Source organism: Staurois parvus, unplaced genomic scaffold (genome assembly GCF_062004578.1).
Source record: "Staurois parvus isolate SC_StPar_1 unplaced genomic scaffold, SC_StPar_1.0 ptg000444l, whole genome shotgun sequence".
NCBI lineage: Eukaryota > Metazoa > Chordata > Amphibia > Anura > Ranidae > Staurois > Staurois parvus.
Genome location: NW_028318240.1, coordinates 558473 through 576984, shown reverse-complemented (window position 1 = coordinate 576984; position 18512 = coordinate 558473). Strand labels below are relative to the sequence as shown.

The following is an 18512-nucleotide window of genomic DNA, read 5'->3' as shown; positions in this document are numbered from 1 at the left end:
CATGAGGATTTTGAGTGTGCCTCCACCATCGAACACGAAATCCCCACCGGCAATGCTGCACCGATCAGGGAACTTTACCGGCAAATTCCGCCTAAAATGTACCAGGAGGTGAAGGATATGGTGGCCAGCATGTTGGAAAACCAGGTGATCCAGGAGAGTCAAAGTCCTTGGGCTGCTCCAGTAGTCTTGGTGCGGCAGAAAGATGGGAGTCTCCGTTTCTGAGTGGATTATCGGAAGCTGAATGCCCAGACCGTCCGGGAGGCTGATGAGGACAGAGGAGCAAGGCAACATACATTGCTGATAGTGTTGCATGCTCGGTGGAGAGACATTGTTCTGTTCGGAGTCACCAGCGGATGCGAAGCAGACCCGGGTCGGTAAGATCGTGCACGCACCTCATTTCAGTGAGACTGAGACAGTCCTATAGTTAGTTAAGGTCTCTGTTTGTGTCAGGTCACAAGTGGTGTTACTGATCATTGGAAGGACTCCACAACTTAAAGTGACATTTCACATTGGAGAGCTGATAACATCCCACAAACTCAAGCCAAACTGGCGTTTTGCTCAGAAGGAATACTCAGGCACGTGCTACAGTACCAGTTATGGGAGGGGGAATACTGTAGATTTGTGTAAGATTGTATGCTGTTGTGCTGCACCGCAGGCTAGCCTATACCATACACCCATACACTGATTCCTGCTCTTTTAGGGTAATAACAGGTAAGGTGTGGCAGCTTAGTTGTGCCCACCAGTAGGTAAATTACTACACTTTCTACCTTCATCCATCAGAAGGCGCCGTGCTGTGCAGCACAAGGGTCTCAGCCTTTGGGCTGAGTGTATGTAAATTTATTGTATGTTCCCAGCATTTGTGATTGTGTTTATTTGCCTAAGTAAAATTCTGTTGTGACAAAAGCTGGTGTTGGGGTTGCTTTCCTCGTTCGTGACTTCACTGTATCCTGGGGAGCCCACCCCGGTACACGGCTTACAGACCACCCTCTCCTCACTAAATTGCACTCCCTTGGCCTCAGGGACACTGCTCTCTCCTGGTTCTCCTCCTACCTATCCCAACGCTCCTTCAGCGTCACCTATAACACTGCCACCTCCCCCTTCTCGGCCTTTTGGCTAAGATCAAGTGTAGTATCTGTTCTTATCAGTGTCCAGTGGGGGTGCTACCGACCATTCTAGTTTACGGGGATGGTTGTTGTACAGTACCCTCACTGGAATGATGGGGGTCTGGATGGCTATTACGGGGAGGACAGAAACCGGGGAGCGCCATGATTCGTTCTGGGGCCTCGGGAGTAATTCTCCTTTGGAACGTCTGAAGGACCCAGTTGCCTCCTGATTTGGACGGTCTACCTTGGTCTGGCCTGGGGCTGGGAAGGCAGAGAGTCCGCAAACTAGGTGCCCCCTGAGTAGTCGCCTCAGGGGTGCTCTGAGTAACACTTGGGTGTGGGACCCCATGTTGTGAATGAGCACATGGTCACCGAGTTTAACACTTTTTGCACTGCGCCTCTAGGACCGGGCCTTTTGGTCAAGTTCTGGGCAATTTTTTTGCTACAGGCCTCAGGGTCTGGTCAGTGCACAATTTGGGCACGACACTTTTTATTATTTTTATAGATTTATTTAATTATTTATTTATTTATTTTTCCTCACCCCACGTTTGTCACCTTTTACTTTTGTGTGTGTTTTTCTCACAGGATGGAGGGTGTGGGTCCTCGGGCCTACCCTGACGTCTAGGGGGAGGATGTGTGGCCATACGGTTCCTTCCTCCCCTGTCCCTAGGGGGTTTTCTCTTCGGGAGAACCCCCTGACCTAGTACTGGATGTCCGGCTTCGGCTGGACATAAGGAACGGTGGTCCACCAGGCCTTTTGGCCAGGAGGACCAAATGGGAACCTTGTCCCTGTCAGGAGCTTCGTGCCCCGGGGGATCAGGGTAACGGTTCAACCCCTTCGGGGGTAGGACAAAAGCACACCCTTAAGTGCACTTTTTGTGTGGTGTTTTGCACTTGCACTTTTTTGTGAACACTTACGGGTTTTTTCGTTATAGCTGCACGTTTGCGGACTTAAAAAACTGCCACCTCCCCCTCTGTCTGAGTCCCCCAAGACTCTGTCCTCGGACCCCTCCTCTTCTCCATCTACACCTCCTCCCTTGGCAAACTAATACACTCCCATGGCTTCAATTACCACCTCTATGCCGACGACATACAAATTTACCTCTCCACCCCCCACCTCACCCCCTCACTCTCCGCCCACATCACCCACCTCCTGAACGATATCAGACTGGACGTCGCTCCATTTCCTCAAATTAAACCTGTCCAAAACCGAGCTCCTGGTCTTCCCCCCCCTGTCCGCGCCCCCCCCACATCCTCTCCATCACTACTAACAACGCCACCATCACTCCCACCCCACATGCCGAAGTCCTGGGTGTCACCCTGGACTCAAACCTTTCCTTCTAACCTCACGTCCAATTACTATCAAGGTCTTGCAGGCTCCAACTCTGCAACATCTCCAGGATACGTACATTCCTCACCCCAGACACTACTAAACAACTCGTACACTCCCTCATCATCTCACGCCTGGACTACTGCAACTCCCTTCTCACTGGCCTACCCAAACAAACGCTATCCCCACTCCAGTCGATCCTGAACTCAGCGGCGAGACCATCCACCTCACCAACCGCTCCACATCCGCCACCCCCCTCTGCCAATCCCTTCACTGGCTCCCGATTGCCCAGCGCATCAAAGTCAAACTGCTGACTCTGACCTACAAAGCCATTCACAACGCCGCCCCAAACTACCTAACTGACCTGATACCCAAATACCACCCTACCCGTGCCCTTCACTCCTCACAGGACCTCCTACTCTCTAGCTCCCTGGTCTCCTCCTCCCATGCCCAATTGCAGGACTTCTCCAGGTCTTCCCCCATCCTCTGGAACTCCCTACCCCAATCCATCAGACTGTCACCTACCCTCCTCACCTTCAGGTGCACCCTGAAAACCCACCTCTTCAGGGAAGCTTACCCCACCCTCACCTAACAACTGACCTCCTCCACTCCTCCCACCACTCCATCCCCCACAGCCACTTCCTCCTGTGCCACCATCCCCTACCTCCTAGATTGTAAGCTCGAAAGAGCATGGCCCTCGAACCCCTCGTGTAGTGTATTGTTACTGTCTTGTCTCATGTTCTGTCCCCCTTGCTATTGTACAGCGCTGAGCAAACCCTTTGGCGCTATATAAATACTGTATAATAATAATAATAAAAAAACAGGGAGGATCTAGTTAGGACTGAATTAACTGACAGTAAACAGGAGGGCAGGACAGGGTGAGAAACCAAATCACATAGATGTGGCAAAAATTGCCATTAAATGTCAGCATACATCAAACAAAGGCAAAATGATTCAGTTCAATATAACACAGATAAAACAATATATAAGTGGAACAGATCGCAGCACCGTGATGCCTTGTATGGCATGAGTTCCTACAGTATATCTTTCTGCTGATGCAGTTGATAGGGGAATACAGCTGAGATTTAAGAGTCAGTCCACCTAAAACTGATTCTCCTGTCTTAGGTAGCTGCGAGTTGAGGAATCCTTATTGTGACTTAGTGTCAGTGGTCTTCAAGGTTAAGATGAAAGCTCCCACTTTATACATCATAGAACTCAACAGAAGTAGTAAGACTCTGTGGTAGAGTTGTCTGAATCACATACTAGTCTTCTGGAAATTCTTGGTTCAACTATGCAAAGCCCTTCTTTAAAGTTGGCACATTTTTTCTGAAAATTCCTTCTTTGACATTCCTTATATTCTCAACAGTATACTACATAGTTACATAGTTAGTCTGGCTGAATAAAGACAAAAGTCCATCCAGTTCAACCATAAGAAAAAAAAGTTATAATCCCGTACCCAAAGTTGATCCAGAGGAAGGCAAAAAACCCAGCAAAGCATAATCCAATTTGCTTCTGCTGGGAAAAAATTCCTTCCTGATCCCCCGAGAGGCAATCAGATATTCCCTGGATCAACTTTACCTATAAATGTTATATCCAGTTATATTCTGTATATCTAGAAAGAATCCAGGACTTTTTTGAAGCAATCCACTGAGCTGGCCAGAACCAACTCTTGAGGGAGTCTATTCCACATTTTCACAGCTCTTACTGTGAAGAAACCTTTCCGTGTTTGGAGATTAAATTTATTTTCCTCCAGACATAAAGAGTGCCCCCTTGTCCTCTGTGATAACCTCAGGGGGAATAGCTCTACACCGAGTTCACTATATGAACCACTGATGTATTTATACATGGAGATCATATCCCCCTTATGTATTATACATGGTGATCATATCCCCCCTTATGTATTATACATGGAGATCATATCCCCCCTTATGTATTATACATGGAGATCATATCCCCCCTTATGTATTATACATGGAGATCATATCCCCCCCTTATGTATTATACATGGAGATCATATCCCCCCCTTATGTATTATACATGGAGATCATGTCCCCCCTTATGTATTATACATGGAGATCATATCCCCCCTTATGTATTATACATGGAGATCATATCCCCCCTTATGTATTATACATGGAGATCATATCCCCCCTTATGTATTATACATGGAGATCATATCCCCCTTATGTATTATACATGGTGATCATTTCCCCCCTTATGTATTATACATGTTGATCATATCCCCCCTTAATCTCCTCTTCTCAAGAGAGAATACATTCAGTTCCTCTAACCTTTCCTCATAGCTGATCTCCTCCATGCCTCTTATCAGTTTGGTTGCCCTTCTCTGTACTTTCTCCAGTTCCCCAATGTTCTTTTTGTGAATTGGTGCCCAAAACTGAACTGCATATTCCAGATGAGGCATTGATGGAGCTAAATGTTGACTTTTTAAGGGTTAATGCCTTGTTCACATGGGCATACTTAAGCATACGCCTGTACAAAGGACAGTTTTTGCCTGCATAGGGATGCACAGTGTCCCATGCATCCCTATGCAGGCAGTCCTATGGATGTCTATTTGAGACACAGCAACCGTATGTACACATTTTTCTCTAATCTTCATCTTTTATCTATGAATAGGCATCTGTGTGGCCAAGCCATTGGAGATCCGGGCTTACAAGAGTTTCTATGTTGACCTGAGACTGCCTTATTCAGTAGTGAGGAATGAACAGGTCGGAGTTCGGGCTGTCCTCTACAACTACAAAAAGAAAGATCTCAAGGTAATTGAAAAATTATGGAAATCCTGTTTAGCTTAAAAATAATGTAGGGATAAATACATTCAAGTGAAATCTTCACAAGCATCTTACATTAGATTTTACATCAGAAGTAAGCAACAATATTAAATAAACCGTACATAGCTATCTTTATATATGTTGGCTGACTTTCCATTTAAAGTGTACATCCAGCCAAAACTTTTTACAACTTTTGGAAAAGTGGAAAAGGATTAGAGCCACTGTCAGGTTTTTACTGCAATTTGGGGCACTTTTAGAGCGGATTCCCTTCACTTAAAGTGTTACTAAACCTCGGACCCTGCATTCACTATATTTGGTCTCCCAGGACCCTGCATTCACTATATCTGCTCTCCCCGGACCCTGCATTCACTATATCCGGTCTCCCCAGACCCTGCATTCACTATATCTGGTCTCCCAGGACCCTGCATTCACTATATCTGCTCTCCCCGGACCCTGCATTCACTATATCCGGTCTCCCCAGACCCTGCATTCACTATATCTGGTCTCCCTGGACCCTGCATTCACTATATCTGGTCTCCCCGGACCCTGCATTCACTATATCTGGTCTCCCCAGGACTCTGCATTCACTATATCTGGTCTCCCCGGACCCTGCATTCACTATATCTGCTCTCCCCGGACCCTGCATTCACTATATCCGGTCTCCCCAGACCCTGCATTCACTATATCTAGTCTCCCAGGACCCTGCATTCACTATATCTGCTCTCCCCGGACCCTGCATTCACTATATCCGGTCTCCCCAGACCCTGCATTCACTATATCTGGTCTCCCTGGACCCTGCATTCACTATATCTGGTCTCCCCGGACCCTGCATTCACTATATCTGGTCTCCCCAGGACTCTGCATTCACTATATCTGGTCTCCCCGGACCCTGCATTCACTATATCTGGTCTCCCCGGACCCTGCATTCACTATATCTGGTCTCACCAGGACCCTGCATTCACTATATCTGGTCTCGCCAGGACCCTGCATTCACTATATCTGGTCTCGCCAGGACCCTGCATTCACTATATCTGGTCTCGCCAGGACCCTGCATTCACTATATCTGGTCTCGCCAGGACCCTGCATTCACTATATCTGGTCTCGCCAGGACCCTGCATTCACTATATCTGGTCTCGCCAGGACCCTGCATTCACTATATCTGGTCTCCCCGGACCCTGCATTCACTATATCTGGTCTCCCCGGACCCTGCATTCACTATATCTGGTCTCCCCGGACCCTGTATTCACTATATCTGGTCTCCCAGGACCCTGCATTCACTATATCTGGTCTCCCACAGTACACAGAACATGGAAATGCAATTATTGTAATAAATATAAACTTCTAAATACCTTTTCTCATCAGCATTATATAGCAGTCTTGTGACTTCTATCAGTGTCCAGTGAAAGTTGTCCTCCCCCCTCCCTCCCTATAGTCTTCTGGGACAGGTGACAGATCCCAGAAGACTATGGAACCATTCACAAAGGGCAGCTTTGTTATAGAGATGAGCGAATCGAACATGACGAAGTGGAATTCGTTCCGAAGATTTGGAAAAATTCTATTCGCAACGAATCCGAAGATTAGCAAACTTCGGATACACGAATCGAATTTTCCCAAAAATGGCGGCGACATATGTGGCGACGGAGAAAATGGACAGAGAAGATGGGGCGGGGATCTCTGGGAAGGCGCGCAGACAAGGCGCGCTGACCCATAATGCATTCATGACATGTGATCGCATTAGCCAATCAGCAGCCAGCCAGCACTGTGTAATGGTGGAGCTATAAATCGCGGCCATCTTAGAATTCTCCATTAGCCTCCGGTCATTCAAGAGAGACAGACCTGTGTGTATTAAGGGACAGACTTTAGGGCCACAGAATCGTTACTCAGGGACACAGAATCGTTACTCAGGGACACAGAATCGTTACTCAGGGACACAGAATCGTTACTTAGGGCCACAGCTATCAAAGAATCGAAAATTTAAAGTGACATACACCCTTTTTTTTTTTTGGTGGCTGTCGTGCACAGTTGGTGCTGCAGTTTGCCGATTGTGCAAAATAAACTGACTTTCTGCTTCACAACCACTATTGTACGTTCAAAGAGTTAAATCCATATACACGCCGGGTGGCGGTAATATTTTTTGGGTGATTAGTGCATTCCAGTGACATAAACGTACAGTTTCCAGCCAACGGCAAGCTGCAATTGACCGATTGTGCTAAATAAACTGACTTTCTGCTTCACAACCACTATTGTACGTTCAAAGAGTTAAATCCATATACACGCCGGGTGGCGGTAATATTTTTTGGGTGATTAGTGCATTCCAGTGACATAAACGTACAGTTTACAGCCAACGGCAAGCTGCAATTGACCGATTGTGCTAAATAAACTGACTTTCTGCTTCACAACCACTATTGTACGTTCAAAGAGTTAAATCCGGTTTTATTTTTGGGGTGCTTATTGAATTAAAGAGTATGTCAGACAACACGCAGAGGAGTGGCAGAGGAGGCAATGTTTCAGGAGCGAGCAGATGTGGCAGCAGAGGAAGGGGTCGAGGCAGCACTAGTCGCAGCCAGAGGCCAGTGCTCCCGGTGTCATCCAGCGGTCGTGTCTCCACCGACAACCCTGCCGTCATTGATTGGTTGACTCGGTCGTCTTCCTCTTCCCAGGTCACCTCTGACACCTACAGCCAACGGTCGGTGGGTACGTCAGACACAACCGTTAGTTGGCATGGCCCGGGAGCAAGCCCACTGAAATCACGTGTCCTCGACCTGCCCCTGTCCTTTGGTGTTCCCTCACCAAGCGAAGTATCGCATGCTGTGGGCTCAGCCCCACTGTACAGTGAGGAAGAGCTAACAGAGGGCGGTCAGGAACGGGGGGGAGACATCCGCCTCTACAGCAGCCAGGCGAAGAAGTACTGGCGAGGAGAGTGGCTCGGTAGCCGGTCTAGAGACAGGTCTGTCTCCTGACCCACACGCAGCTGAGGGGGCTAGTAGTGACGCGGAGACCCTAATTGATGATGATGAGGCTGATTGCACTTGGCAGCCTCGTCGTCATCAGGCTATTGCTTCCGCATCATCAGGAGAAAAGGGTGCCAGCTTGCCAGCGAGCAAAACAGTCGGTGGGTTGCCCAGGAGGCAGCAGGGTCGCAGCAGTGTCAGTGGAGCCAAACGGCCACGGAGTAGAGCACCAGCTCCACTGCAGCCTACCACCACGGCCAGTAGTGGTGCCGGTGTGCACGGAGGAAGTAGCAGTCAGCCAGTGAGGAGTAGCGGGGGCAAAGTTTCCTACTCGGCGGTGTGGCAATTTTTCGTCAAGCCGCCCGAGGAAGTAAACGTAGCCGTATGTCGACTATGTGGCCAGAAAGTCAAGCGTGGCCAGGGGGCCAATGTTGGGACTACAGCGTTGCGTCAGCATATGCAGCGTTGCCATTCGGTGGCCTGGGAAAACCGTGATAAAGATACGGCGGTTCTGCCTGCCCCAGCCCCCGCTCCATCACCCGCTCCGTTACTTGCTCCGTCACCTGACGTCAATCGCCCTCTATCAGCCAGTCAAGGCTCCAACACCTCTGCTGAGGGGAGTTGTCGCTCGTTGGCATCTTCCGCCCGTTCAGATGCTCCTTCTCCTGCTACTCCTCTTCACGGATTCCGTCAGCAGTCTTTCTTGGAATCCGTTTCCAAGAGACAACAGTTTGCGAGCACGCACCCGACGGTGCAGAAGCTGAACGTCCTCCTGTTCAAGTTGCTGGTGCTGCAGTCCCTCCCTTTCCAAGTGGTGGACTCAGCACCTTTCCGAGAAATGATGGCTTGTGCCGAGCCGCGGTGGAGAGTGCCAAGCCGGCATTTCTTCGCCAAAAAGGCAGTGCCAGCCCTGCATTCACATGTAGAAGAGATGGTGGGCCAGTCTTTGAGCATGTCGGTCTCTGCCAAAGTGCACGGCAGCGCCGACGTGTGGAGCTGTAACTACGGTCAGGGACAGTACATGTCATTTACGGCCCACTGGGTGAACGTGGTGCCGGCACAGCCGCACCAGCAACTTGGACAGGTCACGCCGCTTTTGCCTCCACGTTTGCACGTCCTTGGTCCAGCAAAGATGTCCGCCTCTACCACCTCTTCTTCCGCCGTGTCCTCAGCCACCACCCCCGTGCCAAGTCCCATTACCTCACCGGCATATCACATGTGCAGGGCGCAACGGTGTCACGCTGTGCTGCACCTGGTATGCCTTGGCGAACGTAGTCACACAGGGGAGGAACTTCTGAGTGTAATGAACAGAGAAATCGACAGATGGCTGTCTCCGCGCAAACTGAAAATCGGAACCATGTTGACCGACAACGGAAAGAACATGGTGTCTGCTCTGCGTCAAGGAAGGTTGTGCCATGCGCCATGCATGGCTCACGTGTTCAATCTGGTTGTCAAGCGGTTCCTAAAATCCACCATCCCACTGCAAGACATCCTTAAAATGTCACGTAAACTTTGCATGCATTTCAGCCATTCCTACACCGCAAAGCACACCCTCATTGAGCTGCAGCGGCAGAATGGAATTCCACAGCATCGCCTGATCTGCGACGTTGCAACAAGGTGGAATTCAACCCTACATATGTTAGACCGCCTTTACGAACAGCGAAAGGCCATCACCGATTTCCTGATGTTACAAGCGGATAAAGGTACTCCCCTGTGTAACTTAGATGTCAGCCATTGGCAGCTCATGCGTGACACCTGCCGCTTGCTCAGGCCCTTTGAGGAGGCCACGCTATTCGTGAGTCGTCAGGACTATGGGATGAACGACGTCATTCCTCTGTTACACGTCCTGGAACAAATGCTGTTAACAATGGCTGGTCAGGGTGCGGTAGACGTGGCGCACAGATCTCAACGCGACATGACCCCTGTGGGGGCAGGACAGGAAGAAGAGGAGGAGGTAGAGGAGGACATTGGTGCTCAGGAATTATTGAGTGAAATGGGTGGTTTTTCCACTCAGCGGACAGGAGTGGAGGAGCAGGAGCATCTGGTAGAGGAGGAGGAGGAGACAGAGGACCCAGACGCACCATGGCAGTATGCTGTGGAGATGGAGGCAGGGAGTCCCTCGCATTCCTTGGCACAAATGGCCCATAGCATGCTCGGTTGCTTGCGTAGCGACAGCCGAATAATAACCATCAGACAGAGGGATGACTTTTGGCTGTCCACCTTGTTGGACCCTCGCTACCGTTCAAAAATGGTGGCCTTTTTCACACCTGCTGAGAGGGAGGCCAAAATAAAGTACTATAAAAACCACCTATGTAGTCAGTTGGTCTCTGCCTTTCTGCGCCAACGTCCATCCTCAGACACTGTGGGCCCTGTGCGCTCGCGTTCCGCTGCCATGGCAGCAGGGGAGGGGTGGGGTGGTAGGAGCAGTGGCAGCTCCACCAGCAGCGGCTGCCTCAGTCTGCAGTCGATGATGAGTAGCTTTCTTCACCAGCGCAGTGAGGAAACTACTAACCAGCCGCAGCAGCAGCAGCATCAGGTGGACCTGGAGCAGGAGCTCAAACAACAGGCTTGGGCCTACTTGGACAGCACCCTGCCAACCGAGGTAGACAATCCCCTTGACTACTGGGCAACGAAACTTGACCTTTGGCCCCAACTAGCTGAATTTGCCCTTGAAAGGCTGTCATGCCCGGCCAGTAGCGTGGCATCGGAGCGCGTGTTTAGTCCGCCGTGGGCCCCTGTACCGCCTCCTCATGCTGCTGCCAGGCCTGTAATCTGCCATGGGCCCCCGTACCGACTCCTCATGCTGCTGCCAGGCCCGTAATCTGTCATGGGCCCCTGTACCGCCTCCTCATGCTGCTGCCAGGTCCAGAGTGTGTCATGGGTCCCTGTACGGCCTCCCATTGCTGCTGTCTCCATCGCCACACTCTGCCATGTGCCACTTTCAGGTCTCCTCACACTGCTGGTGGGTTCCATTTTGTCATAGGGTGCTGTATGGCCTCCCATTGCTGCTGCCTCCACCGCCACACTGTGGCTCCACACTCTGGTTTTGGCCCCGTGACTGCCCAAATGAGTGAAGTGTGCGGTGATTCTAAGATCGACGGCACTCATCTGCATGTCATACTGACTGACAGTATTATTTCTCTTCCCCAGCAGACTCCAAGGGCATTTAAATTAAAGGTACAGTGTTCTGCACTAATATAAAGGCTCTCTGAAGCCTAGAAACACCCTTTTTATAAGTTAAATTCGCAGCGAATATATTCGGCTCGAAGCGAATTTATTTGGCAAATTCGGCGAATCAGCCGAACCGAATTTTTGAATAATTCGCTCATCCCTACTCTGTTACATCCGGGTGCCCACACTGAAGATGCCTGCTCTGGGAGGAACACAGGACAGCCGGTGAAATGGGCTGCGGGGAGGACACCGCAGGATCGAGGGACAGGTGAGTGGCTGTCTTTTAAGTCAGCAGCTACAGATTTTGTAACTGCTGACTTTATTTTTCCGCTGAACTGGAACTCCTGTCTTGCTGACAACAGTTTCATCAGACAGGAGGAGAGGGAAAATCTGCAGAGACAAGATCAAAAGAAAGCATGAGGCTAGCATAGACAGAGTAAGTAAGTCAAAAGTCCAAGAAGCCAACACACAAACATAATTGATGACCAAGCAGGAGATCAGGAGACAGGCATTGAGAAGAAAGCAGAAGCACTTAGTAGTAACAGACACCTTTTATCACACATTCACTGAATGTTCTGAATCCAGTTTAAGCCTCCATATACACGGGACACTTCTGAACGATGGAAACTGAGTGCTGGAAAACGCAGATTAAAAAAACGTCTGTTTAGCCGCGTTTGCATATCGCGTTTATGAACTTTGCGTTTAGTAGCATTTTTTTAAGATAACCTAAGACCTTCCAAAATACCCAGAATGCACTGGAAAACAGTAAAAAATTAACTATTTCAGACATTTTGAGAGAAATATAGAGAGCAGAAGCAGAGAGAGCAGTATGTGTTGAGATTAGCTGTCTTTTTTTTGTGGTGTTTGGATGTGTTCCGGCTCATTTCTGTGCAGAAATTATTGCAGCAGTGTCTAATATATTTTTTTTTTCATGCAAAATCTCGAAGTATGATGTACCAGGTCCATTTGAGTTCCGAGAAAACGCTTTGAAAGCATTTTTCATGATGAAAAAAGGCTCTGGACAGCATCTGGAAATAGAAGAGTTAAAAAAAATATCAAACGCAAACACGGTATAAACGCAATTACAAGCGTTTTGCGTTTGAAACACTGATAAAATCTACTCCTGAACGCAAGTTTTCTGCGTTCAAAAAAACGACTGTGTACATGGACACATAGGAAAACATTAGGGAGAGTTCAGGGTCTGCTGAAAAAAAACGCTGAACAGCTCCTAAACGTGTGTCTATCAGCTGCAGTGTACATGAACCTTAAGTACTACTAATTATGGCCAGGTGTGCAGCTGCAGTATTACCAAGCCACTGTTCTCATTATTATCCATGCATATATTTATCTTCCAGGTGCGAGTGACCCTGACTTACAACCCAAAATTCTGCAGTCTTTCCACACCTTCAAGAAAGTATACCAAAGAGGTCACTGTCAAAGCAAGTTCAACTTATACAGTCCCAATAATCATTGTTCCTCTCGAGGTTGGCTTGCTTGATATAGAGGTGAGGGCGGCAGTCTTTGGAGAATTCATGGCGGATGGTGTCAAGAAATCGTTGAAAGTCGTTGTAAGTAAAATTGTTTGATACAACCTTATATACACACTTTATAAGAGATCACCAATGAAAGTCTTGGGCATTGGAAGCTTATTAGGCTATAAAACTACCAGACAAAATAACTGCCCTGGACTAGGAGGCTGATTCAAACTTAAAATGGAACATGGGGTAATTAGCAATGAGCTTCAGGTTTGTATCCACCATGGGTTCAACCTGAACCCAAGCTGTTTACATTTCGTGGAACGGGCAAACCAAATGGCTAGATTTAGCCAGTTGACCCCCTCCAACCTGTTGCTGCACCCAGAAATTATTTGTTTAGTGTCAGTATGGCTACCACAGTAAATGACACCTTCCAGCTGTCCGTGGGATCATTCCAAACTGTAAACAATCCGGAGAGCATCCTGGGTGACATCATTGACCAAATATAGTCACTATCAGGGGCGGAGTGACCATTTGGAAACTCGGGCACTGCCCGAGGGGCCGGGGTCAGTAGGGGGCCCCATGAGATACCCCTGGTACCTTTTTCATAGGCTTTTTTGAGTTTGGCCAAGGACACAGGGGCCCCATGATCCCCTATTGCCCGGGGGCCCCATGAGTTGTCAGTCCGCCCCTGGTCACTATCATATTTGGTCAATGATGTCAGACAGCTTCCTTGGCGAGTTTGTTGACATTCTGCAGCTAGTAGGTGAGCTGTAATTTGCAACATGTGTCCGGTGGGAGGAATCATTAATGCCTAATGCTTAGTACATATGAGAAAATCAGACAAAAAAAAACACTTTAGGTGTGATCGTCTGATAATATGATCATTAGTACACCGCTTTCAGGAACTGATCATGGCAGTTAATGTGAAAATATCTGAAGGGACAAGTACGACATTTTTTCTTGTATATCTTAAGATAACAGAACAAACTAGAAAAGCTACAATTTCTGGGGAAATTGTGTGAAGTGTTCTTGCCTCCACCAGTAGTCTATAACTGAAGTGGGTGGAGTAACTGGATGGAGTGGCTTGAGTAAATATTAAAAATGAAGGCACAGTCGCAGTTTAGAAATTGCCCTTCAAATTTCAGGTGGCTGTGAGTGAAGTTTCAATGAATGTCACTGGGTGGCGTGAGTTGCAAACAAATGGTCATATTGTGAAAACTATCAGGATTCCGCCATTCATTCCCATGGGACCAATTTCACCATAATAACACTGATATTTCGTGAACCATTTGGCAAAATGTTCCACAAAGTAATAGCACACCAATCGGGAACAATCTGCACGTTTCGATATATTACTGTCTATGTAGTGTAATAACTGTGGGAGGAGTTAGGGTGGTAAATTTGGCTATAATAATAAGAATTTATATGTGAGATAACATCGCCATGCAAGAACACTTAATGATTTATACAATTAGTATAGTATTTGTATGGAAAAATGAGTGACCTAGACCACACATGCTTGAAAATGACAGAATATACAGTAATACAATACATTACTTCCAAAGTTGTATTCTGCCTTAAGAACATTTTCGTAGCTTTAGTAACCTCTTCATTTTTGATATGATACTAGCATGCAAAAAAAAAGACAACCATTCGTCTGATATTCTCATTGGATGTAAAAGGCATAAGTCATTGTGTCAGTGGGCAATTAGGGTGTCATTCATCATGACTGACAATGGGTCTGCAACATTAAACTATGTGATTGGTGTTGGATTTACACTGGGGGACAATGTTTATTTATATTTTATGACTTTTGATGACTTTTACTACGAAGTCCATGAGTTTATTTACTATTTAAATTGTTGTTTTTGTGAATGTAGACAAGAGTGGACAACTAGACATCTGGGAGTCCCTTTAATTTAAAGGAGCTATCCATATTCCAAAAATTCCTAGCCCCCCACGGATCCCCACATCTACTGGGCCATGGATGTGTTGATGAGCCTTTCCCCTCTTCAGTCTATCATGAATGCTGCTGCCAGACTCATCCACCTTACTAACCATTCCATATCTGCCAATCCCTCCACTGGCTTCCCATTGCCCAACGGATAAAATTCAAAACATTAACAATAACATATAAAGCCATTTATAACTCTGCCCCAAATTACATCACCGATCTTGTCTCCAAATATCACCCAAACCGTCCTCTCTGCTCCTCACATGACCTCCAACTCTCTAGCTTTCTTGTCTTCTCCTCCCATGCTCATCTCCAGGACTTCCCCAGAGCCGTCCCCCATCCTCTGGAACTCTCAACCCCAATTTATCAGACTTTCGCTTACTCTGCTCAATTTTAGGTGATCTCTGAAAACATATCTCTTCAGGGGAAGCCTATCCTGCCCTCAGCTAATAATGGAATCTTCTATTCCTCCTACCAGTCCATCCCCCAGAGTTATTACCTTTTTGTACCACTAGCCCCTCCCTCCTAGATTGTAAGATCCAAGGATCAGGGCCCTCCTATCCCTCTTGTATTGAACTGTATTGTTGCTGTATTGTCTCCCGTTATATTGTAAAGCACTGAGCACACTGTTGGCGCTATATAAATCCTGTATTATAATAATAATAATAATAATATATAAATCCTGTATAGTAATAATAATGATGATGCCTTTGTTCCCATCAACATAGAGACAAGGGGATTTATTCACTAAAGCTGGAGAGTGCAAAATCAGACTCACTTCTGCATAGAAATCAATCAGCTTCTAACCTCAGCTTGTTCAGTTAAGCTTTGGCAATAAAACTTCATAGCTGATCGGTTTCTATGCAGAAGTCAGCCTGATTTTGCTCTCTCCAGTGTTAGTGAATAAATCCTAAGGTGTTTTGCCAGGAGGGGGTGAGTGGGTATCACGAAACCTCACAAAAAGTAATTTAAATGATAAATAAACACACAGACTGTAAAAGTAAAAGTAATTTACTAAAAAAAAGTAAAAAAAAAAAACTTTGCTTATCAATGTAAGTCAAACTTCAATCATGTTGTTCGGTAATATACTGTAGGTCTATAGTCAATCATGATGAATCAAGCAAACATAGTCCATGATGAACCTCTTTTTTCCGCCCTCCATTCCCCAGCAAAGGAACCTCTGAATGTTAAGGAGCATGTGGCCTGGTATGGCCCAGGAGGGAAGTGGAGCACAAACTTGCCCCCTTTTCTGGCCAGCCACACTGCATGTCTAGATAAGCTTATAATATGGACTTTTGGAGTACCACATGCCAGTTTTTTGCTTTTGTTATTGGTTTTTTTTCCTGGGCTCACCCTATATATCAATACCAGACCCTTATCCACTGAATAAAGGTCTGACAAGTGTTGGGAATGCAACAGCATGTACTATAATGTACTATATATAGTGTTGTGTGTTGATATCACTTGACCAGTAGATGGCACTGTACACTAAGGTTATCAGTTGTGCATATGTGTAAAACTTGTTGGTTCTCTCTCTTCCTCTTCCTCTCTTCTCCCTCCACAAGTAATATGTCTGCTATCACAACCTGCTGAAATGTGCTCTGTATGTTTGCAACTTAGGCCACACAAGTAAAGTCACAGTTCTGCCTCATCACTACCAGTGTCTTCTCTAACACATAACCAACAGGTTATGGGCCCAGCTCCAGACACTGGAAAAAGGAGAACTACAATCAAGTAAGTGCTGCATTTACAATCCTACCAAATCCTGTGTGAGGAAACAAGAGCTGTATCCAATTCACTGAAAGATGTCAAGTGCTTCAGATATGAAGTTTACAATAGCAAAGCTCAACAATACCAACTACCAGCTATGGAAGTTTAAGCTTGAAATGCTGTTATCCAAAGATGACTTGTGGCAGGTACTAGATACACACAGACCCAATGACAACCCAGAAGAATGGGACAGAAAAAACAGGCAAGCAAAAGCAGTCATAAGCCTGTTAGTGGAGAAAGATCAACTCATTCATATAAGGAAAGAAAACACAGCTAAAGGTATGTGGACTGCATTACAAAAACTGCATGAACGTGCAAACCTAAACAGTAAACTATATCTGCTGCGCAAACTGTATAAGATGAGGCTGGAAAAAGGGCAGGAAATGGGTAAACATGTAAATGCTATGCTAGAAATTGTGGACCAGCTGGGTGCAATAAGTGAAGAAATAAAAGACAACCATGTTGTGGCACTACTGCTATGCAGTCTTCCAGAATCATACAGTGCCCTTATAAATGCTCTAGAAACTAGACCGGAAACTGAACTGACGCTAGAATATGTTAAGGGAAAATTAACTGATGAATACAGCAGAAGAAAGGACAATTTGCATAGTGAAGAGAACAAGAGACCAGAGGCAGCTCTGAAGGTACATGAAGGCATAAGACAAAGCAAAGAAACCAGGGTATGTTTTCGCTGCAAAAAGGCCGGTCACCTGAAAAAGAACTGTTCAATCTGGAAAGCTGAGCAGCGAAAGCGGGAGCTACCCACAAGAGAAAGAGCTAAAGCAGTCATGAAAGAAAATGAAAGTGCATCATGGAGTGGTACTTTTAAAGTGACTCAGAATAGTACCTCACACGGATGGTACATTGATTCAGGGGCAACAAGTCACATGACAAGCGACAAGACATTCTTCACAGAAATTGATTTTAGTGTAAAAGATAAAGTCTTCCTAGCAAATGGGAAAAGTATTACAGCGGAAGGTAATGGTCAGGGATTTCTGAACTGCAAAACGCCATCAGGGGGCAAGCAGAGCATCCTTGTAAAGAATGTGCTATATGTTCCAAGCCTAGAAGGAAGCCTCCTATCAGTTAAAACCCTTGCAAGCAATGGACTCACTGTCCAGTTCAGAGGTAATGAATGCACAATTCAAAATGGAAAGCAAATTCTAGCAAGAGGAAGATTAAATGAACATCTGTACAAAATCGTCACTGAAAGTGAGAAGGCTAATGCGGCAACTCATAACCCACATGACAAGTGCATCCACCTGTGGCATAGAAGATTGGAGCATCGAAACCCAGAAGCTATAAAGGACTTTGCAAAGAGAGGTCTATCAGAAGACATGAAAATATTGCCTTGCCACACACTCAGCAAGTGCACGTGTTGCATCAAAGCAAAGGCCACCCGAACCTCTCTTCCACAGACCAGTCAGAGTAAAACCATTAAACCCATGGAACTGATACACAGTGATGTGTGCGGACCAATGAAAACCATCACACCTGGCGGAAACAGATATTTACTGACTTTCATCAACGATTATTCCAGGTACACAATAACGTATCTAATGAAGCACAAAAATGAGACAGAAAAACTTCAAGAGTTTGTAGCTATGACAAGCAACAAGTTTCAAAGGAAACCTGGAATAATACGCACTGACAATGGAGGGGAATACATGAATAAAGAGATGGAATCATACCTAAAGAAACAAGGTATTATACACCAAACAACTGTACCATACACTCCTGAGCAAAACGGCGTAGCGGAAAGAAAGAATCGCACTCTTGTAGAAATGACAAGATGTATGATTTCGGACGCTGCCTTACCTAACAAATACTGGGGAGAAGCAATAATGACTGCAACATACCTACAAAACAGGCTCCCATCAAAAGCTATTGAGAGTACACCATATGAAATGTGGAATGGATCAAAACCTAACGTAGGACACATCAGAGTGTTTGGCTGTAAAGCATATGC

General features: G+C 46.5%; 1 protein-coding gene and 1 pseudogene across 1 annotated transcript in view; both read left to right on the top strand.

Annotated features, from left to right (window-relative positions):
- The window catches only part of LOC149453933 (venom factor-like), a 374515-nt gene that overhangs the window by 182233 nt on the left and 173770 nt on the right, over positions 1-18512 (top strand). Inside the window, exons 20-21 of the mRNA XM_089687988.1 lie at positions 5068-5207; positions 12697-12909. Coding sequence (XP_089544114.1) covers positions 5068-5207; positions 12697-12909 — 353 coding nt within the window. The remainder of the gene's footprint in view (positions 1-5067; positions 5208-12696; positions 12910-18512) is intronic.
- Positions 1094-1208, top strand: LOC149453934 (U2 spliceosomal RNA; annotated as a pseudogene).